Here is a 22991-nt window from a genome sequence, read left to right as displayed (position 1 = left end):
CAGCCATCTTATTTCCTGCTGCCTTTCCTATGGGATTACAGGTATTCAGCTGGTCAAATATTGTCCTGGTATGTTCCTACAAGGATTCCCACTGAGTTCAATGCAACTGGCTCATGTCTATCCCTGGGCGTAGTATAGTGTATTCCTGGGTTAGAAGGGTGCCAAGAAATTATCTACAGGAGGTATAAGGAGAGAGAGAGGAAGAGAGGAATGTTTTGTTCTGAGTTTTCTTTTGTTTTTTTTTAAATAGGTGAGAAATGACTGTGACAAAAATCCTACTCTAACTCATGAATGCAACCCAACACCTGAATAACTGAAAACAGATTTTGGCCCAATTACTGGAAAGTAATTCTTCTCCTGTCTTTATGACCTGTGCTTATGTTAATAGGAAGCTTCAACTTCATAAAAAGAAATAAAATTCAGCCCTAACTTGAAATTAAGTTGATAGGGGGAAATGTTTTAACTTTAAAAAATACACACCCCACTCAGTGAACCTTTGAGACCTGCAAATGTTTAAAAAGAAAAAAAAAAAAACACAGCAGCTGCAATTTGAAAAACAACACTCCGAGGCTAAAAATAAGTAATTTTAATCATAAGTACCTCATAGCTTATTTGCAGATAGTTGTACACTCTGAGAAGAAAAAAAAAAAAAACACAGCAGCTGCAATTTGAAAAACAACACTCCGAGGCTAAAAATAAGTAATTTTAATCATAAGTACCTCATAGCTTATTTGCAGATAGTTGTACACTCTGAGAAGAAAAAAAAAAAAAACACAGCAGCTGCAATTTGAAAAACAACACTCCGAGGCTAAAAATAAGTAATTTTAATCATAAGTACCTCATAGCTTATTTGCAGATAGTTGTACACTCTGAGAAGAAAAAAAAAAAAAACACAGCAGCTGCAATTTGAAAAACAACACTCCGATGCTAAAAATAAGTAATTTTAATCATAAGTACCTCATAGCTTATTTGCAGATAGTTGTACACTCTGAGAAGAAAAAAAAAAAAAAACAAAAACCTGGTAATAGGCCTTAGGTCAGCTGCATTGATTTAATGCATTACTTAGGCTGCCAGAGCAGAGGTAGAATCTCCTCGCACTGCATTAGGAGCGCCTCAAGCCTCCGTGACTCCTTTTGATCAAATCTCTGTGAAAGATGAGTGTCATGCCCTCTTCGAGCCAGCTGTGAGGGGACTGCCCTGCGACTGGAGGAGCGCGCTGGAGCACAGCACTGCGGGGCAGCGAGGTGAGAGCTGGCTGCAGAGGTGAGAGGCAGACACAACTTCGTACTGTAGGTCTGGAGAACACCAAGGGGGAGGATCTTATTTCACTCCCCTGTGCACAGCCTGAGCATACATCAGACCTTGAGGTGCTCAGAGTCAGACAAGAGTAAAGAGGCGTGTGATGGTTCTGCCTTAGTACTTGTACAGGCAGGAGTGTTTCCAGTACTTCTTTGTACAACTCACTGAGGGAATGGGAAACTGTTTTATAGCTCTGGAAACATAAGCACAGTAAGAATGTCTGAGGTAAGGAAAGTTCTTTGCAGTTCTATATGAATGTGTATTTTTACTGTGCAACTTTTACTTGTGGTTATGCACTGTGGAGATATAAAAAATCTTGTAATGGTGTTGTTTTGGGTAATGAACAATGGAGATGAGAGCTGCAGGGAGCTGTACTCTCCATTTCTTAATTACAGAAAGATACTGTGAAAGTAGAAAACTAGTTTGTGTAAAAAATCCTGGGTTTCTTTCTGCTGTGCACTGTAAACAACTGTATGACTTTTCTGTTCTACAGTAAGTAATGCAGAATTGCAGGCTGATTATAATAAGCAGAGCCATCACTTGTGTAATTGTTTTTCAATTGAAGTAGTAGCATGTAAATCATAAATACTTGACAATGTTTAATTGTACAAGTTCTCAATATACATTAATAGCAATAAAATCTGTGATTTGTGACTCGGATGTGTTCTGAGTCAAGTGCTTTAAGGAGATACATTATCATTATCATGACGTATAAATGCACTGGAGAGCAGACAACAATGTAATTTCACTACGAAGTTCTTTAGAAATTACCACTAAAGTGGAATCTAATGTATGCCCTTTATATACAATTTATTGTTGACTACTGGGCATCCAGAAAATAAGGTCAGTAATTCTTAGGATCAGTCTGTTTGTATTTCGGGGGGGGAAATGAGAGAGGGGGCAGGGGAGAGAATAAGAGTGTGTGTGTGTATGGGGGGGGTGTCTGGTTTTTTTAAATATATTGCGCTAATTAAGAGGTTAAATGCATCAGAATACAAGAAGCTTCTTTAATTTATTTTGATTTTTTTTTTTATCACATAGAAAATTAAACATGGTTTAATTGTCAGCTTATACATAATGAGGTTTTGTTAGATGTGTTTAAGATACAACATTTTACTTTCTGGTTTATTAATTGGCCAAATACTTCCAGACCTCTGTGTAGCAAATCCTTGGTTTAAAAATGAGAAGAGGGCAGATCGCTAACCCAGGGGAGGACTACTGGCTCCCCTGGCAGTGGTTTATCCTTCTGTAAAAAACCTATGGATACAAAGTGACACTATTATTTATTTTCTCTCTCTTTTTCTTTTTCTTTTTTTTTTTTTGTTAGTGTTTTTCAGTTTGAATAACCTGTGAGCCAGGCAACATTCTGATATTTTGGGTATGTGGGAGAACATGAAATTAACTGGTTTTGTTTTAATCTGAAACAAACCATTGTTTGAAAGGCATTTAGCAGTCAATTTTCACATCTGATCTGAAGTTGGAGTTTATTGTGCTCATTTCATTTAGTCGAGGTTGTTGTTCAAGCGATTTCTATATAAATTTTTGTAATTCATGTAACTACTTGGCTTCTTGAACCTCGGGAGCTGATTGTTTGTCTTATCTTTTGGTGAGCTAACTCTGCGTTATGTTGCAAAACCTTGAGGCATGTTGTGTTTCTTCGTGTTCCTGCAGTCTGCAAGTGAAGTCAGCTTCATTAGTTTCATGATGGCACATCAGTGCATGGCTGGTGTTGCCGCTTCCTTCAAGCTACTCCTGGAGCATGATCTGGGCTGCCTTGGTTTGGATAAGCTTGTAAGGATTTGTCAGCCAGATGTGACAAGATTGTCAAGAGGCAAGTAAAGAAGGAGATCTGATATTAATCAGTGCATAGCTTGGAGCCAAACTTTCTCAAATGCAGTGTAGTAACATGTTCTTCTCATTTACTGCTTCTCTTTGTGGCTATAGAACTGCCACTGTCTGAGTTTGACGGTTAAAAGGGATGCCAGCTAATAGTCTTTAATTGTAAGAATACAATTCTAGGTGGGAAAAGATCATATGTTTCTATTTTTAACATCCTTTTGGAAAATACAGTTCTGTTTACTGCAGTTTGCTGAAAAATATGCAAGTGTTATGTTAGAACGAGAGTCTCTGTTTCTCTCCTTTGGTTTTAAAATACTGAAATTGTGGCTCCGCTTTCAGTGCTGGAGGAGTGGGAGGTGGGGAGCCTCACTCCACTCCAGGTCATGGTGCAAAGTAGGACTAGCATTATTTTTAACTACCAACAACAGTGCCTGTTGGTTTTCTTTGTTCTAGTGATTAGAACAATATACACTGAAGAACACCTTTCTTATTTCTTTTACAGAAAAGGGGAAAAAATACAGACTTTCAAAGAACATGCCGTGTATATTTCATTAGATATATTTACCATTATGTGGATAATGTTAATAAGTTTTCTTTACAAGCAGTTTAATTGCACATTTTTGTTTGAATTAAACTGAAGTTTTTAGTATTGTGCAGCTTAATCAGACTTTCATTTAACAATAGATGAACATGGAAAAAGTAACTAATGTTACAGAAAATACATTTCTCTTATACTTAAAATATGGACTTTTGCTTGATTGATTTTAAAAATTAATTATTCTTTTTATTCTTTTAACTATGGAACCATCTCAACCTATTTAGAACCCTAAAAATAATGGTGTCTGCAAACACATCCAAATCTGCAGGAGAGCTTCACAGAAACAGGAAAAATTATTACAAATTTTGGTCCACTTCATGGGCTTTACTATAGCCGAGATGAAATTCTGCCTACTTAGGCTGCAAAAGGGTTTGGCCTTTTGATACCAAATGTCTTGACTTCCAGCTTCCGAGCCTCTGATATTCTTGAAAAATCTGTTCCAGCATTGAGCATGTCATTCCATTTCCAATCAAACAAGCCAGTGATTTATTTTCCTTTCAGTAATAAAGACTTCATTACTATAATACTAAATACGCCTCTGAGAAGAACAGAAATGGTCTATTTTATTTTAGATTATAGCTTTTGCTACACATGGGTGTTTTAAAAAAAATATCTTGTGTGTATTTGGCATTTTTCATACAGATTTGAGCTAAAATTTAGGTATGGAACTTGAATTCATTATTCCAGCAAAACATCCACCAAATGCAGGGAAGAAAAACTATTGTTTTGGCCTTTTGGGTCATCTCCTGCCCATCCTTGCTCCACAGGAACTCTCACAGCTCCTGTGCGCGGGGCAGCCAGCAGTTTTTGTCCTAGCAGATGCTACAGCTGAAGTTTTACAGCAAGTGTCATTTTCCTTCTTCTTTTTAGTTCATATTTCTTATTGCTTTATTGCTAATTACAATCTTTAAAATCTGCTTAGGGACTGAAATTTCAATATTCAGACTCAAAAATAAGTATTCTTGAGAGAATAAGGAAAAGTGAAAAATTTTAACAGAATTGAGTCATTTTAGAATAGACATTTTCAGTCCACACTTTAATACCATAGTAGGATTGTTTCTTTAACCCTCAACTTCTTACTTCCAACTTCAAATATAGCTGATTATCAGTGAGAAATGGCTGGTTTATCGTATGAAAGTAGCTATTTAAACTGATGTCTGAAAGTCATTTAAAATTTCCTCACCTGTGTTCAATAAAAAGGAATACTAGGTTTTAAATTGTGAAATTACCAATGGAGCTACACTGTTGCGTAAAATATTGCATAACTGTAGGACCATAGATAGTATCATGTGTATGTGTACAAATACTCTTTGGGTATAAAATTTATGAAATTGCATTAAATGAAATTGTGTAACACTAAATATTTCAGAGTGCTGTTAGTTTTCTTTTATTCTTTAATCTATATCATCTCTCTGTAATAGGAAAAGAGGAAAAAAAAATTAAACATGCATATTTTATGGCTCTGAGACTTAAGCAGCAGTGTTTGGAGCTAAGAGTTAGGATTGTCTGAATCATTGACTCGCGCACATTGTGCACATATAACATTTTATAAACTAGGTAAAGAGTTAAAGGCATAATATAATGGGTTTGCGTATCTTAAAGGGCTTGCAGGTGATTTACACTAATATTCTTCATTTCTCTGATACTTGCGCTTTTGTGTTTATAACAGTTATTTCTTGCTAATGTAGGGCTTGGAGTTAAATAGGCAATTAGAATTTAGCTTATGGATAGATGTCTATTTTCAGAATATAACATGGTATGCATAGTATGTCAATATGGGTCAATAGTATGGGTGTAATTTATTTGCTAGATTAGATAGCATCTAGTGCTTTATCGTAAGAAATTTCACACCATTTCTATCCAGGGACTTATCCTTACCTCCAAAGCCTGGGCAGCTTTTCTCATCAGTATGCAGCACTCTGTTACTCATTTTTGAAATGTGCTAATAAGAATTGTTCCTGTACATTTATTGAAAAGGGAAATTACTTCAATATCTTGTGATAGATACTGCTTAATACTGAGCACAGTGTAAGTTTCTGACCTACACGGGGTAGGGCAGGTATGCCATGGGAATTGTAGTCTGTTTCAGAATCAGAAGTAAGTAACAAGTCTAAGGTAATGATAATGTGTCATTTTTCATTTTTCAATTTGTATTTCTTGTTTTCTTTTCCAAACCAAACGGTAAAAGAGGATCTAAATACCTTCCCGTTTGGCCAAGCTGTCTGTCAGCACACACCTGTTGTTAACAAGTGAGATTAATTGCAGCGTAAGCCAATGTATCTACAAGCACGTTGTTGAACAGCAATGTTAAGTTTTACTGTCCGGTGCTTTTTGTTTAAAGAGCAGCAGTCTGAGTGTGTGTGCTCAAACACACACACACACGCACATTCTTTTCTCTTTATAATTATTTTGACAGTGCCATTAACAAGAGTTGCCCTAAGGGGCCCTTTAGGGTAAGTGACATGCATGAGGAGTGATTTTCATCCCACAAGTTATGCTGTGATTAAAGTTTGGCCTTGTAGCACGCTGCCTTTCTCAGCAGCGGCTGCCTCCTGCTCCCTCGCCCGGCTGCCTGGCTCGAGACTGCCCAGAGCTCCTCTCCATTCGCCGCGAAAGCTGCCGCTCAGCCCGCGTTTGCTCTGGGGTTGTGAGGCTGTATTTAGTTTATTCTCTTATCTCAGCTCCTCGGTCTCGGGACCGGTCTCAGTCAGAAAAAACTTTTTAACAGAGTGGCAACGTGTGTGCTCGTGGCCCATTAATTCAGTAGCCAGCTAAAACTGTCTTTTAAATCCACAAGCGTGGTTGAATTGATGGGGTGGTGCCATCGTGTGAAGGTATTACCTAATTTCAGTTCCATCTTAGTGAGCTTTTTCACTGCCCCCTCTCCCCGCCCCTCTACTTTTTGGCTGATTTTGAGGATGCTTTAGTCAATTATTACAAGAATAATTAAGCATTTGCAGCTCAAGGTGCTCAACTGCACCCACAGGGGAGAGGTCTGGTCAAATTCTAGGCCAAAATTTGCTTTGTTCAGCCCCGCTGAGGAGAGGGTAATGGGGTAATGCAACTTGCTGCAGGATCTGGGCTGTAAATACTCTGCTTATGTGTGTTCTCAGGCTGTGGCTGTTTAAAAGGAGGTCAGGTTTTGGTATCTGACCCCAAATAAACAATATGAATATCTACATAAGGATCCCGATAATTAATGGGATGTATTCTGTGGTCTTATCTAGAAAATGTATTCAACTTGTGGCCATTGTGTTCTTTAGGAGTAAAAATCGCAACACAATTTCCCTGCAGAGAAGGGATAAGTGGGAATTGACAGCACTAGCCAAAGCTCTCAACAAATAGGCGTTAAGTTAAACTCCCAAATCTCTGTTTAGCCTTGAAACAAAAGCTTTTTTGTCTGGATTTTTCAAAGATTCTAGCACCTCTTGACCATGGTAGGAGCATACATGGTTGGTGCATACAAAAACCAGCCCAGTTACTGAGGAGCCATCATGGATTTAGGAACTGGGTTGTGACTGTAACTTCATGTTTAGTGTCTCTGTAAAAGGCAAATTGTGGTCTATCTCCAGCTTTCCCACCTCTCTCCTACTGGTCTCCTAAGCAGGAGACAAGAATTTTGCTAGCTTATTTTACTAATAAGCAGTTTGTCAAATGAATCATCCAGGGCTGCCATTTTAAACGTGTCTGTTAATGGAGAAGGTTGTAGCTATTTGGTCAATGCTGTTTACCCTGTCACATCCATGTGCAACTTTTCTCAACTTAATTAAAAGCTCAAAATACGGGACTGCTTTCTGGATACAATAGTTTATATCAGACTGTTTTCTGGATACAAGAAACTATAAGGTTTGTTTGCTTCTCATCAAAGATGTTTGTTGTTACTTATTATGTTTATTAAATAACTTAATGGCAGCTGTTACTTTGTAAGAAATATTTTTTTGTAAGATAAGACTGTGGAAATAGTGTGTGCAGCGTTCAGTATAATTAGAGATCTTATAAGGACCTTTTCCTTGTTTTAATAATTTTATATAATTATTTATTTTAGTCTTAAGTATTTTTAAACTTTAGTATGAAAGCAGCAGAACTTGAGACAACCAAATGTACTTGAGTAGGCATAAATATAGATGAATGGAAATCCCTTTGTTTCAAGGGCTAAGGCTGTCAGAGGCAGGCAGTGTATATACGCTATAGGTGGTGTCTAACTTACCAGTATAGCTTTGACCTCAGCCATAACTGAGAGCCTTAAACACGTGACAGAAGAAAACACCACAGTGCTGAGCTGAACACGTGCAAGTTGTAGCATGGGCCAAGCCTACACCGTGCAGAGTGACTTTCAGATTGGCCTCGCTGTCAGACCTGTACAAATATAAATGCATTTCAGTGCATTATTGCTTGGTGTCTCTCTTTTCCCCATTCCCTGAGTATCCTTCCAGCATCTACTTGCAGGCATCCCCTTTCCTCTTTGAAGTGAGCATGTCAGGAAGAAGAAAATGGCCCAGAGCCTTTCCTTGAAGATGCTGCAGGGGCCCTCCTAATGTTCTCTACAGGCAGATGGAATTCATAGCCTTGGAATATGTTGAAACTCTCAAGGAACAATAGAGATATAAGATGCTTAATCTAAACTCTAAGAGATATAATATCAACCTGCAGTTTAGGTTTAGTTGTTGAGCTATGTCTTCAACAAATACTTACATCATCCAGAGCAGCCTGACGCCATTTGTGATTGTACTTGGAACGTACTAGAAAATATTTTAGTTCCGATAAACCGCAGAGAGCTCAACAGAGTATCAAAAACTGAAGCCTGTGTTTAGGAAGAACACACACAAGGGCTAAATATGTACCATACAGTGGACAGGGCAGATACAAATATATGTCGGATAGCTGAAAAAAAGCCAAATATTATTAGTGTGATGGGCACAGCTGGGTTGTGATACAGTGAAAGTAAGGTGGACAAAATGTAAATTGAGAACTTGTTTTAAATCATGACAAAACTGACAGACAGTATTATTTATCAGTGGAGTATATCCCATGGGGAAGTGGCCAAAATTACCTGATAAAAAAAATGGACAAAGCAAAGCTTTGCTCATTGTATGATGTGGAAAACAGGGCATTGACAGAGATGCTTAAGATAAGTTTTTTGGTTTTTTTTTAATTTGTCCCAGCTTTCAGTGGTTGTTCAAAGGATTCAAATGCAGAAGTAATCAAATGTAATTGGGTGATGAAAAAGGAAGACTTATTTAAACTTTGCAACCACAAAAAACCTGGTGGATAAAAGTTAAAACAGGAAAGGAAAGAAAACAAATTTGCCATGAAGGCAACTTGTATAGTTACTGTTTTCTTTTTACTGAAAGATGCGCATAGATTTGGATTTGGCCTCTGATTTAGCTGGGAATGTACTTTTAGAGATGGTAAATGTATTCATCTCTTTACTTCCCTTACAAAACTTTTACAAAGTACAAGCAAGAAAATATTTCCTAATAACCAGACATATGTCCCATGTTTAATTTTATTTCTATAAACCAATCCAATTTGTGTGGATTATTCTTAATATGTGAGAAAAATGTTACCTGTACTCTAGGAAGTAAAAAAGCTTTCATGTTTTAGCTGATTGGCAAACAAAAATAGTCCTAATACTTTACAAATTGATCTTCTTCCCCCATTATATATCTTGCCTCTTTCTCCACAAGCGTTGTTACTGAGGAGCCACTGCAAGCCTGTTCTGCAGAAATGGGACACATCCCACTTCTTTCCTACAGGACAGTTCGTACTGGAGTATGTATCTTGGAGGGTTACAGATATTCAGGGGGATCACTTTTTCTGGGAAATGGAGGTGACATGGCTGTAGGAGACATGGCTTGTTGTTAGAAGTCCTCAATACAGGACACGAAAAGTGGTATCTGTTATATGTCAACCTAAGTTTCTCTCTCATCTTTTGTTCGTGTAACTCCTATTTCTTCTTCAAACTTGCATTTTAAACTGATAGGAATCTGCTTTCTGATAGGATCCCTGCTTTCAAAAGGTGTTCCTGTGACACGGCATCAGTGCCACTGTTTTGCCAGCAATCCCCACAGCGGAGCAGCAAAGCTCTCGTGATCTTCGTGCAATGGCAGCAGCATCAAAAAAAGGGCTTTCTAATGTTGGGGGTAGCTTTGTGCAAAGACAAGGGTTTCTCTTGGATGCCAGAAACAAGTGGGGGTGCTGACCTGTGCGTTACTGACACTAAATACTACCAGGGAGGACTTGCTCTTCCATTTTACTGGTGCCTGCATTTGCAGCTCTCACCATCTGCAGGGAGCCAAACTGGATTTCTAGCATGAGGAGAGATCTCTAACTCCACCCTGACAGAGTCTTCAATATTTACTTACTTTTTAACTTATTTCCCAACCCAAAGTGCTGTGAAACTAGAATCCACTTAACACTAGCTGAGATTTGATACAGTTAAGCTGCTCTTCTCTTGCTGCATTGTCTTGACCTGCTGTTAGTATGTTGCAAGTGAGCATCAGTCCTAAAAGACTTCAGGAGACCATAGATGTTCTCAAACTTGCTTTACAAAACGAAGCCTGATTATGTACCCAGAATCGGAATGCACTTGTCCCATTAGTGTGTGCTTTTCTTTAGCTGTGAAGGCTGCGAGTGGGTCACAAAGAGATGTTCAGTTACTTTTGAAGCATGATCGAAGCCACGTCAATACCTGGCAAAAAAGATGTCAGCAGTCGTGACTTTCAGGCAACAGATGTTAGCATTTCTTTTTCGGTGATTAGTAGTTGGATGTTTTTCAGTGGACAGTTTCACAGTTCATCTGTCTCTCTTGTAATGAAGAATCATTTATATAAAAAAATCTGATGTTCAAATTCCCGCAGTTGTGCTGGTAAAACCACAGAAAATTTTGATATGAATTTTCAACTCTATTTTCTAAAAAAAAAATAAGGAAGTGTTGCTGATAATGGATTTGGAAAGATCCATTTGTGAGGAAGAGAGTGACTGGAAAGCAATAACAAGGTCCTTGAGGATAGCATAAGAATTATTTTTTTAAAGACATCTGCCTTATGTTTCTGGAAAATGAAACTAAATAATAGACCTGAATGAAAGGATTGCACTTATAAACATTTCCACTTTAATTTCCAACTACCTTTCCAATCCTTTAATTATGATTTTGAAGCTTTAGGTGTATGCAATATAGAAAGTTATTCCTTTGTTCTGTAGAATGAAATTGTGTGTACATTCCACTTGTTGGGAAAATAAAGCTTATTAAAAGACTTGATATAATTACAGTACCTTAGAATAGACATACTAAGGATACTAGGATTAACAGGCAAAAGACAAGCATATTAATCTCATGAAGTTTTGCTAAGTTTCTCTTCATTAAATTCTGATATAAGTTAATTTGGGAGATAATCAAAGTGCATCTTTTAAAAAGTGCCTTTTTGAGTTGAACAATGAATGAAGATTTTAAATTGTGACTCACTGACTATTTTAAAAGTTAATTTTGCCATGTTATATGTTCTCTGTGACTATATTAATACAAATGTTGCTAGAAAAGTTTTAGGAGACACGTGCTCTAACAAGCACAAATGAAGGGAAATACTACCAACCTGAAAATCACACTTGTTTTTTCTCAGGGATTCTTACAAGTAATTTTTTAAGTCAGTGACAGATCCCTGATTTGAGGGTATAGCTTTGATACGTTAGCAGGATACAATTGCAATACATCTAAGACTGGTGTCCAGAAGCAGGAACGTATTGACTTGAGTGGATCAATTCCATATTTAGAATAGAAGGGGAATTCTAGTCCCTTTCTAATAGCTGCTTTCATATATGTAAAACAAAATGTCCTCCTTGTACTTTTTCTGGGTTTTGCACATGAAGTCTTCTACACATATACAGGAAGACTAAATACATGTACAATATGGAAGAAAGAGCTTACACAAAGTTATGAAATGCAAAATTTTGTGCAATATATCCTTCCTGTCTAAGTACACAAATTAAAAAGAGAAAATAGTTTTAAAGGTCAGTGGTTTGTGGAACATGTCCAAAAGAAAACGAAGGAAAAAAATGTTGAAATCTCAATTAACTTATCATCATGACAGCTTTTTTCATTGTGCATATTTCTGTTACTTCTGTTACTTCTTGCAGAAAAAGGAAGTACACTCTTGTAATTTTGTCTGGAGGGATTGCAAAAGATGTATTCATGGAATGTGCTGTAATTTACTGAACCTAGCATGGTCACCTATGGAATGGCTTCAGTCTGTGCAGAATACACAGAATACTATATATGTACAGAGGTAGAAGGCTTGAACTGCATTAGTGTTTGATGTCTTGTGATAGAAATGAATCATCAGCCAACTACACCTTTTTTTTCCCAACCTTTCCATAAGAAATTTATGGCTTTTTATTGTTATATGAAAGTATCTTAGCATCTAAGTGAAAATATATCCTCCATTAAAGTGAAGTAATTTACACTGCATAGGGTTTTGATGTGTATTTTACGACTTTATGGGGAGCACAGAGCTTTTCTCAGGAATTCAGTATTTTGCAATGGCTCCTTTAAAAGATTAAAGACAAAGTGATTCAGAGATTCCAATAGCCCTGTTGCCACTTGTTGCGATCCTTCAAATAAAGATGAATCTGAGCATCAAGTCACTTCACTTTGGAGATGGGCATCTAAGCTAACTCCTTGATAAGCCAGCTACTGAGACTTCAAAATCTCAGTCTAAATCCAGTCATGTCAAGCACTGGGCATCCAAATGTCCTGCACGTGCTTTTTTTGCTGTTGAACGTTGTACTTAGTGTCCTCTTTTGCCCTGGGTCAATCAAATTCTTCAAGCCTAAAGAAACACCCATTGCAAACTCCAGTGACATTACCTTTCTCTTGTGTCTTTTTCATTTAAAACATTTCCTGCATCCATCTTTCTTAGCCTGATTGTCCAAAATCTTGCTGCTTTGCATGTTTTCCAGATGTGCCAATGTGAGGATGCCTGCTTTGAAAAGATATTACTTTTTTCTTCAAGTCTTGTCTTGCTTTTCTATGGGTATTAATAAGTAGTAGAAGTCCTCATTTTGCATAAGACCCCAGGAGCAGGAGTAGCAGCCAGTAGTGGGCATAACTTTGCCTTATTTCATATTTGCCTCTCTACACTTTAAAATGTAAAACATTTTGTTTTAAGAACAGAAAAATGAGGCTGTGTTACAATTGCATAATCTGACTTTTTTTTTTAATTTATTCCAGTGGAGATTTTCTGCACATTAATAGCTTTACTTAATAAATATTCCATTTATGCAGGAACTATTCTCAGTATCAGATCTAAGCAATAGAGAATCCTACAAATGTTTTGCTCTGTAGCAATCCCTATGGAGCTTTAACTGGGACCTCAAAGTTGTCTGCCTGCCTTCTGCAGCAGATGGGCACGTACAGAAGAAAGCATACATTCCAGGAAGCAAGTTTGTATTGCCCTGTTGATTAGGAATATCTGAATAGTAATTTGATTTGCATTATATATGACCTTGGTGAGAGTAAAGTGATGCAGAAATTGAACCGTGCAACTGGTTGCTATCTGTCTGTGTGCTCCGTTTTGCCTATTATCTTTCAAGCATTTCCCTTACAAAATGTGGCTGCTATAGTCTTTGAGGGCTTGGAGTCCTTTTTGGTGAGCTTTGTTACTGAGAAGCATCTTGTATCTTTGACAGGGTACATATAGTCTATGTAGATACTGCTGTATGTAAGGGATGGCATCTATGCGGAGCTAAGGTGCTCATTAGAGCTCATTAGAGCTTCCTATATTGCAGTATGGAGTTCCAGCAAAACTTCAAGAGAGTGGGACTTTCATCTGTTTGTCTTTGTTTCCAGACCTTTCTGAAAAAAGTGATCTTACATGAAGATCATAGCTTAGGTGAATGCACAAGAAGATTTTATTATTGTTACAAAGGTGCTTCAGCCTAAGTAAATCCCACAGTTGTTTTGCTATGTATGTCATTAAATATTTTGCTTCCATAATATTCTAGTGTTTTAGCTGGTGACAGATTGTCTTTAAAGAAGAGGTAGTCTTGCATAACTCAGGTTTTGCCTGGATTACTTAAATTGCACATTGATAGGTTTGTGCTGGTATGTTAACTCTGCCTTCATATGGGTTTTATGGCTGTACTGTATATGTATAATCTGCACAGTCTAGATGGTGCTTATATATTACCTATCATCCTTTCTATCGATTTCCAGGCAATCCGATGCACTCTTGTGAACTGTAGTTGTCAGTGTTTCAAACCTGGGAAAATAAATCAGCGACAATGTGACCAATGCCGGCATGGATGGGTAGCACATGGTAATATTTGTTCTTACAATCTATGTAAACCCTTTTAGAATCCTGCTCACTATAGCATGCTTTTTGTGTCACCCCTCACCCCCCAAGATCCCCGTATTAGTTATATTCAATTCTATTTGTCTCTTTTGACTCAAGTTTATTTACATTTTGTGTTTTTATTTTCAGCCCTGAGCAAACTAAGGATTCCCAACCTCTACCCATCAACCCAGGTAGAAATAGTTCAATCCAATGTTGTCTTTGATATCAGTAGCCTCATGTTGTATGGAACCCAAGCCATTCCTGTGCGCCTTAAAATTCTGCTAGATCGACTTTTCAGTGTTCTGAAGCAGGAAGAGGTGATACAGATTCTCCATGCTCTGGATTGGACACTACAGGATTATATACGTGGATATGTGCTACAGGTATTTAGAGGGGCTTTTAAAATATAAATATGATAGTTAAGCAATACTTGGCAATGATTTCTAGCTTAATGTTATCAGTGGTTCACAATTTGTTAACGGTGTGATACATCTGAAGAGCAGTAATAGACTTGTACAAGCATAGTGCTGGAAAAGAAAGGGTGGATTTTCAGTCACTGCTCTCTTTTTAGTCAGATTAACTGAAATCTTCCCACTTTGCTCAAATTTATCAACAAAGGTAAGCCAAGATAAAAAGAAAAATAGTAAGTTAGTGAATAGAAAAACAGGGGATGTATCAAAAAAAGAAAAAGGGGTTCAGAACTTGCTGTAGTATTATTTAAACAGTGAGTTTGCTTTTATACAACAGAATAATACATTGACAAATAAACTTGCCATCATTTTAAACACCAGGGACAATATTCATCTCTGGTGTAGCGCTACTGACCTTACCGGAGCTACATCAAGGATGAATTTGGCCCTATGTGCTTACGCTGATGTTAGTCCTTGCTACTGTGGAAGTTACCTTTTATGTAAAGTAACATTATGATCTTACATTATGACAGGAATCAATATTTAATGGTCTTGATAATCTTGCTTTTTAGTGTTAGGATTAAAAATATGGAATCAATTACCTTGAACCTCTACCACATGAAAAATTTATAATGTTACGTTCTTCATCATCTTAGAAACTCTTACATGCACTGTGAAAAATCTCAGTAGGCCATCAAATACATGTTCTGTGATAAAATATTTATTGTAGTTATTGGGAAAAGTTAGGCATAGCTAGAGTTTGAAAGAACTCCAACACTCTAGTGTAATTACAGCTGTGCTCTGTGAACACTGGCAATAGATCAATACAGGTTCATTTGTTCTCTGATCTTAGTTGCTTGGAAGATTATTAAACTTGCAATGAAAGAATACTTGACTTAAATGAGAAGCTAAATCTCGGTCTGATTGCTCCATCTCTGCTGTCTGTACTTACATGATACTAACTGTTGTTCAAATGACGTGTCTTAATTTTTGTGGAAAAGAATAGTTTATTGGAAAGTATTACTGTCAGTTCAGAAAGAAATAATGTCACCAATGTGGCAAAAATTGGAAGAAAGTATCACAGCATTGGCCTTAATCTCTCATTAAATATAATGAATTTAGCATTTCACTACAGAAGAATTTTCAGTCCCTGAAAAAATGAGAGATTTGGGGGGAGGGTTTTTTTGTTTGCCTTAACTAATGTCCTACTCATTGAAATATTTTTGGCTTTAGGATGCTTCAGGAAAGGTGTTGGACCACTGGAGCATAATGAGCACTGAAGAAGAACTGGCTACTTTGCAGCAGTTTCTTCGTTTTGGAGAAACTAAGTCCATTGTAGAGCTAATGGCAATTCAAGAGAAAGAAGGACAATCAATTATAATACCGCCACCAACTGCCAATTTGGACATTAGGGCATTCATTGAGAGCTGCAATCAACACAGTCCTAATTTTTCTGCTTCCTTGGACAAAATAAGTCCCACCAACATTCATCCCTTTGAGAATATTGTAAATAATATGGCTTTCATGCTGCCGTTTCAGTTTTTCAGTCCAGTGCCTCCACCTTTGATAGGTTCACCACCAGAAAGACATTTGATTGAGCAAGGTCAAGACCATAGCAACGAAACTAAACAAGATGTTCAGATGCCATTTTCTGAAAGCAGCTTCTTAACTTCTAGTTCTGCACCATTTCAAGTTGAAAATGAGAGAAGCATAAATGGTCCAGATGTCATCACTAAAACAGAAGATGATGCCCTTTTAAGTGATTCCAGTTCACATAATATAGCAGCAAAGCTTGAAATGACAGCACTATCTCCAGAAAACAAAATGAAATCTGTTGAAAAAAACGGCACTGGGCCAAGGAAAGGGCGTGTTTTCTGCACTGCATGTGAAAAGACATTTTATGACAAAGGTACTTTGAAAATACATTACAATGCTGTTCATCTGAAGATAAAGCACAAATGCACGATTGAGGGCTGCAATATGGTATTTAGCTCTTTGCGTAGTCGAAATCGTCATAGTGCAAATCCTAACCCCAGACTCCATATGCCAATGAACAGAAACAACAGGGATAAAGATTTAAGAAATGGTTTGACCATTGCTGGACCTGGAGATAGTAAAAGGACAGAATTTACAATTTTAACTCCGGATAGCAGAACTATTACCAGCTATGCCAGCTCTTGTACAGATTCAAAGGGTCAGGTTGGATTTCCCCCTATTGGACAGAATGGTGTCCTTTTTCCAAACCTGAAGACTGTACAGCCTGTTCTTCCTTTTTATCGTAGTCCAGTCACACCAGCTGAGCTTGCTAATACTCCAGGTACTCTTCCTTCTCTGCCTCTTGTTTCTTCCTCAATACCAGAGCAGCTTGTTTCAAATGAATTGCCATTTGACATCCTACCCAAGAAGAAATCTCGTAAATCAAGCATGCCTATTAAGATAGAGAAAGAAGCTGTTGAGACACCTAATGAAAGTAGTGATGTTGCCAGTTCTGAAGATGATACACGTCTGCAAGTGGTAAGCGATGGAGAGCTTGAGACCTGTGAGCATAAGATAGAGAAGCAGGTGACCGACAGGGTGGAAAAGCACCCCCATTCAGGTAATTCATGGAAATCTCTCTCTGGGGTAGAGGGCCCAAAGTATTTTGAATCTGTCTTTGCACCAAATAACAAATACATCAAGGATATCTCTGAGAATGAATTGCATCACTGTGAGAAAGAGGTTAAACCAGAAGAAAACCAACCATTAAAAATAGTTTCCCATGAGATTATATATGAAGATCCAAATCACCACCACAATGATGTTATAAAACCAATGACTGAACCCCCCATGTATATTAAAGAGCAGTCAAAGCGCAGGATTCCTAAAAGCGACTGCCCTGAATTGCAACACCACTTGCTGACCGGGGGCTTTTTCAGCACTTTGTCAAACAGGGGTGCTGCCATTCCTTGTTTTGAAGACTCTAAAGATATGGATCATGTCAGTCAACATGCACTAGGGATTCAGAAGGAAGAAAGCCGCTTTCATTGTGACATCTGTAAGAAGACTTTTAAAAACCCTTACAGTGTAAAAATGCATTTTAAAAATGTACATCTCAAAGAAATGCATATTTGCACAGTTGAGGGCTGTAATGCTGCTTTCCCTTCTCGTAGAAGTCGAGACAGGTAAGAAAATTATAAACAAAATTGTATTTATTTTACCATCACAATGGAGCCTAATTTGAAATTGAAATGAGTGTTTGAGGAATGGAGCCTGCAAAGATTTTCTATGTATCCTCGTATAACAGGTACGATAACTTATCAGAACATTCATGAAATGAAAATCCGTTGAAAGAAACATTTCCTTTCCACTAGACTACGAGGTATTAAATAAAGCCATGAAAATTTCATAACTGATAAAGACTGAAATAGTTGAAAGAATACTTTATAACATAAAGGGAAAGCCACAAGGGTATGAATTCAGTCATTTTCTGGTAGATGCATGTGTGGACTTATATGTTTAATATGTACTTTCATGTGTATTTTAATGTATACGGTGTTTTTTAATGAAAAAGCAATGAGATCAATTCAGGAAATCTGCACTTGCCCTTGTCCTTGTTTTACTGAAGGATTTTGAACAGACTGGTGGGAAAAAGCAAGATTACTCTATGTCAGTAGAAAATTAACGTCAGTTAATTAATTAAGTGCTAGTTGAGCTAACTCTTATCTGGTGTGTATCCACATGGGTAGTGCTTTTATGTGAGATTACATACTAATTCCTAAACTATACCATAACCTTGATTCAGTTTACTCTTAGCTGCAGTATTGTGTTGCTGTAAATCATTTCACTTCAGCCTGTTGTGCACACAGGCTGAGAAACAAGAACTGACACTTTATTGTTGGCCATCAGTTATGTATCTGAATTGCTAAGTGATAAATAGAAAACCTGTTAAAGTTGGGACTAAGTGTTGTAACCTTTTTTTAACTCTCCTGTAACCGTGTTATAGCAGCGTTGGGCTGCAGAACGCGTGCCTGGATAGTCGTTCAGAGTGACACAAGGTTTAGATTGTCTGTAATCTGCTAGGAGTACTGGAGCCAGCTGATGCACTCCAGAGAGAGGATGATCCAGTCTCTGAGGACTGGCCGCTGCATCTGAGATGCACAGATTCATCTGCTGCTGGCAGGGCTTCATACCCCAATCTGCTGCCTGCATCTTCCCAGATGTGAATTCCTCTCCACTGTAATTGTGATATGGGCCACAGGAAAGGCAGCCAGTAGTGAGGCTTACATTTGCATGCCACAAATTCCTTCCCACACCAATATATTCAGTTAAGTTTTAACATAGGTGCTTTTGGAAAAAAAAAAAAACTCAGAAGAAAGTTCACAAGCTTTGGGCAGAACAGTAGCTTTTTATAACAACTTTGTGAAAGTTTCTAGACTTTAGAGTGCTGTGACTGCAAGTGCAAAACATTTCTGTGCCCTTTTGAACAGTTCATGGTGTGGATTAAACCATGATGGCCAGGGGAAGAAATGAATGTTTTGCCTGTCTTACAATAAACTGAATCTCCTAGCTAGGTCCTGTAAGTTCCCAGTGAGCTTATTGATAGTATTCAACGAGGAGCAGTGATTTTGTGTGTTTTGATGATTTTTAAAGTGAATCCAGAGATGCCCATTTGAAGTTTGCAAATTGCATAAAATGCAATATTCCTTTCTTCAAGGAAATTCCTGACAAGGAAAAGCTCTGTACTGATGTATCCAGCTGCATCCTGGCCCATGGTTGCAGCAGTTGAGATCATCAATATTTTTTGCAGAATCAGGTGTCACTCCTTTCCTGCTTGGTCCATTGGGAAAGAATCTTGTCTCTTCCCCCCACTCAGTCCATTCTCTGATCTCAGTTCAGTATACAGCTTTTTAATCTCTCCCCCAGATCTTCTAGGCCCAGCACAAGATACAGTGGAGCAGACAGCTACCCACAACGCAGGACAGAATTTGAAACATTGATTTCTGTAGAGTTATTACTCTATGTATGCCAGTGTAAGCAAGTTCAGATACCCAGTCACATGTATAAATCATCCGTGTGCACTCCCAGTGTGGCAGCTGGTCAAATTAGAAATACACAGTTCATGCATGTTACTAAATATTGATATTTTTTTTTCTTTGTTAATGATCATTATGAAACAGCTCTTAAGTGAGGCAAAACACTTTCTTGCTAAGCTTGTCTTTGTTCTTCTAGACATAGTTCAAACCTAAATCTTCATCATAAGCTTCTGACTAAAGATACACTGGAATTCAACAACCATTTCAATGCAACATACCTCTTGAAAGACATGGCTAAGGAGTTTTGTCAAGATGTCTCTTTAAAACAACATGTTGAACATACTTCTGTAATCTTCAAAGGAATGAACAGAACAGGCAGCTTGGTTTTTCCAATGAGCAAAATTAGAGAACCCTGTTCTGAGAGTTACGGATACGATCCATTGAATGATGGAACCGTTCTGGATCTAAGCACTACTTCCAGCATTAAATCTGAGAGCAGTGCTCACTCTTCTTGGGATTCTGACGGAGGAAGTGAAATATGCACCATGCCCTTGGATGATAGTGACGAAAGCTGTGAAGGACCCAGCCTAATGCCCAATGATGAACTCTACCAAGACTGTACTTTAATTGAGAAAGCTAATCAAAACTTTGCAAATTTACCTTCCAGTTTGCCAATAACTTGTCATATATGTCAAAAAACTTATAGTAATAAAGGAACTTTCAGGGCTCATTACAAAACTGTGCACCTCCGCCAGCTCCACAAATGTAAAATCCCCGGTTGCAACACAATGTTTTCATCTGTTCGCAGTCGGAACAGGCACAGTCAAAACCCGAACCTGCACAAAAGTCTGGCTGGGTCACCAACTAGCCTACAGTAAGATCATGCTGATCTTAATTTATTTCTGCTAGGAATCAATCATTTCAATTAAGGATTGTGTTAACATTAATTTTATTTAAACTCGTTTGACTTCTAGCCCATTCCGCAACCACAGTCAAATTCTTTTCTCCTGTGTGTGCTCTCCAGCGGTTTCATTTAGCAAAGCTTGGTGCTGTAGTTTTTGTGCAATTGTTTGGTTTGACGTTAAATAGCTAAAGCTTCTGTAAGGAAAAGAAAGCATCTTAGAAATGGGGGAAATATGGAGACTTTAGTTAAAGTATTTCTGATGCCTGTGAAGTATTACTTGCCAACAATAAGAGCTTCAAATGAGAACCATCATCCCTTGTGTTTACATGTTGAATGGTTGTGTTGTATAATACATGACTAACAACTGGGGTGAGTTTCCTCCGGTTGGATTGAGAGTTTTGGGGCAGCCATTTCTTTCCTGAGACCATAGTCTGAAGCTGACGTGCAGTATTAGTTGAACGTGGTATTTGCAGTTTACTACATCCCAAAATCCAAAAACTAATATACAAATTTTGGAAGACTTTGCATATAGTCTAAATCATCTGAAAATTCTGTGGTCCTTACACTCTGAGTTGGCATTTTCCTTGAATAAAGATTGCAGTATTTTGGCTTGCTTAGAATTTAATACCATTTTCTTTGCAAAAGCAGGGGCTACATAACTTGGCATAGTTGCCTGAATAAATGAGACATTCTGATAAATTGTAGTAATAGAAAGAATGAATAGGTTAAGCTAAAATTTCTAAACCACAGCAAATGCATCCATAAAATAGGGGAGAAGTAAATCCTTTAATTTAAAATGCACTTTTTGAGTTCCACTTTCAGGAAGAGAAAAGATTATGTTAAAAATGGGGGGGAGTGGGGGGGGGATAAGAAAAAAGGAAGAAAAAATCCCCAACCAAACTGCTTAAGGGTTTGAAGGTGCCATTCAGGTGTCTTTGAGAGACAGAGATAAAATAGTTGCAGTAGGTATCTTTCATGATTCAGCAATTATTGTTTCTCTTACTGGTAGGGGAAAAAACTTGTTGATCTTTGTAACAATAGAAGAATGCTTATTCTCATTCACACCTTTTGTTATGAGAACATTGTTCAATATCTGTTAAAATGTCTAATATCTTTGTATTTGTCCCTGTAATTAACAGTATTCTGCATTGTGTTCTATGCACTTAAGAAGACTGGTCTTACATTGTATTTAAAAAACACTTAAATATTTAATTTGTAGTCACATCATACAAATGCAGTGTGTGTACTTGTGGTGCATAATCTTTGACTGAATCATTTCCAAAAAGAAATAAGAAAGCACGTCTTACAGTACCTTATTTTTTTTTACTTTAATTCACCAGTTGAAATCTGTTGATCAATTCTAGTATGCAAGCATGATATTGACAGCACAATCTGTACATACCAAAGCGCTTACAGTATTTGTGGTTTCTAGAACTAGTCTAGTTTTCCAGTATAACTGGATCTTAGTCTTTATTCATTTTTTGTGACTGAATAAAAATAGATTGAATTTCTGGATTTCATATGTGTGTAGAAAGAATAGTACAATGCTATTGCCATATGTCTTGATGTTTAACTTATTCTAAAAAATACGATGGTATTGTAACCATTTCATATTGTATAAAAGAAACAAAAGTGGACTGAATATTTCACTAATTCTTTTGAAAACTGGTTTGTGTGTGAGTATGGGTTATGCAAGAGAAAAACACGACACAGTTGTAAATGTTTGTGCTCACTTGAAATGGTTTCCATGCATTGTGTAAAGTAATCTTCTATTTTTTTAATTTACAGTAGGTTTATGTGATATTTAAAATAATCCATTTGTGCTTGAAGCTGTCAGGAAAAAAATATTAGCCTGGGGAAAGTTGTGCCACTGCTTTGAGTTTTTGTTTTTGGGGGGAGGTTGGTGTTCTGGGTTTTCTGGGGGGAGTTGGGTGGTGTTTGGGTTTTTTTTAAATGGGAATTCATATCAGTGGAGATGATGGTTTGAAAGCTAACGGCACAACCGTAGGAGTCACAATTGCTCCCAGCCTTTTGATAGTTTAAGACAATGATTTGTTATCCAGCTATTTCAAGCTCTTTTTTTTATATATATGTATATATAAACCTATTTGTTTAATCCTAAATGGTGTTTTTTTGAAACAACGTGATGTAAACTAATGCTGTAATGCCCATTAATTTAGCTTTCACTGTGTCCAAAAAGGAAACACATTTGTATACTCTAATAATTTTGTATGTGTTAATAAAAACAAGTAATAATGCCTCTGGTTGATTCAGAAAAGTAGGTTTTTTTGATTGAAAAAACTCCTATTCTTAATTTCTATTTAAAAAAAGACCAAAACCTGAAAACACATTCCATCTGGGGAGAGCACTGTTTTGACAATGGTGCTAACTTATTCCATAATATGGAAGTGTCATTATTTTAACGAGCTATTAGAAATAATGTAATAAATGTTGCCAGATATTTTATTGATTTTTTTTTTCCTTTGTGCAGTAGGAAAGGGTAGAGATTAGTTTAAATATTGTCAACTAAACAGAAGGTAAATTGAGAACTGTGTTAAAAGGTAGATATTTGGGGCCCTATTTATACTTTGGGAAGGT

General features: G+C 37.3%; 2 protein-coding genes across 2 annotated transcripts in view; both read left to right on the top strand.

Annotated features, from left to right (window-relative positions):
• Positions 1–1379: 1379 nt before the first annotated feature.
• Positions 1380–22671, top strand: BNC1 (basonuclin 1). The gene is made up of 5 exons (XM_014944281.1): positions 1380–1524; positions 13947–14049; positions 14215–14450; positions 15711–17638; positions 19686–22671. The coding sequence occupies exons 1-5, from the start codon at positions 1516–1518 to the stop codon at positions 20365–20367; spliced, it is 2958 nt and encodes a 985-aa protein (XP_014799767.1). The 5' UTR covers positions 1380–1515; the 3' UTR covers positions 20368–22671.
• LOC106889383 (hepatoma-derived growth factor-related protein 3) overlaps positions 22649–22991 on the top strand; it is a 65283-nt gene continuing 64940 nt past the window's right edge. Inside the window, exon 1 of the mRNA XM_014944307.1 lies at positions 22649–22671. Coding sequence (XP_014799793.1) covers positions 22649–22671 — 23 coding nt within the window. The remainder of the gene's footprint in view (positions 22672–22991) is intronic.

This window comes from Calidris pugnax, unplaced genomic scaffold (genome assembly GCF_001431845.1).
Source record: "Calidris pugnax isolate Ruff unplaced genomic scaffold, ASM143184v1 scaffold70, whole genome shotgun sequence".
In the NCBI taxonomy this organism is placed as follows: Eukaryota; Metazoa; Chordata; class Aves; order Charadriiformes; family Scolopacidae; genus Calidris; species Calidris pugnax.
The sequence above is the reverse complement of the archived record's forward strand: the minus strand, read 5'-3'. Positions and strand labels throughout refer to the sequence as shown.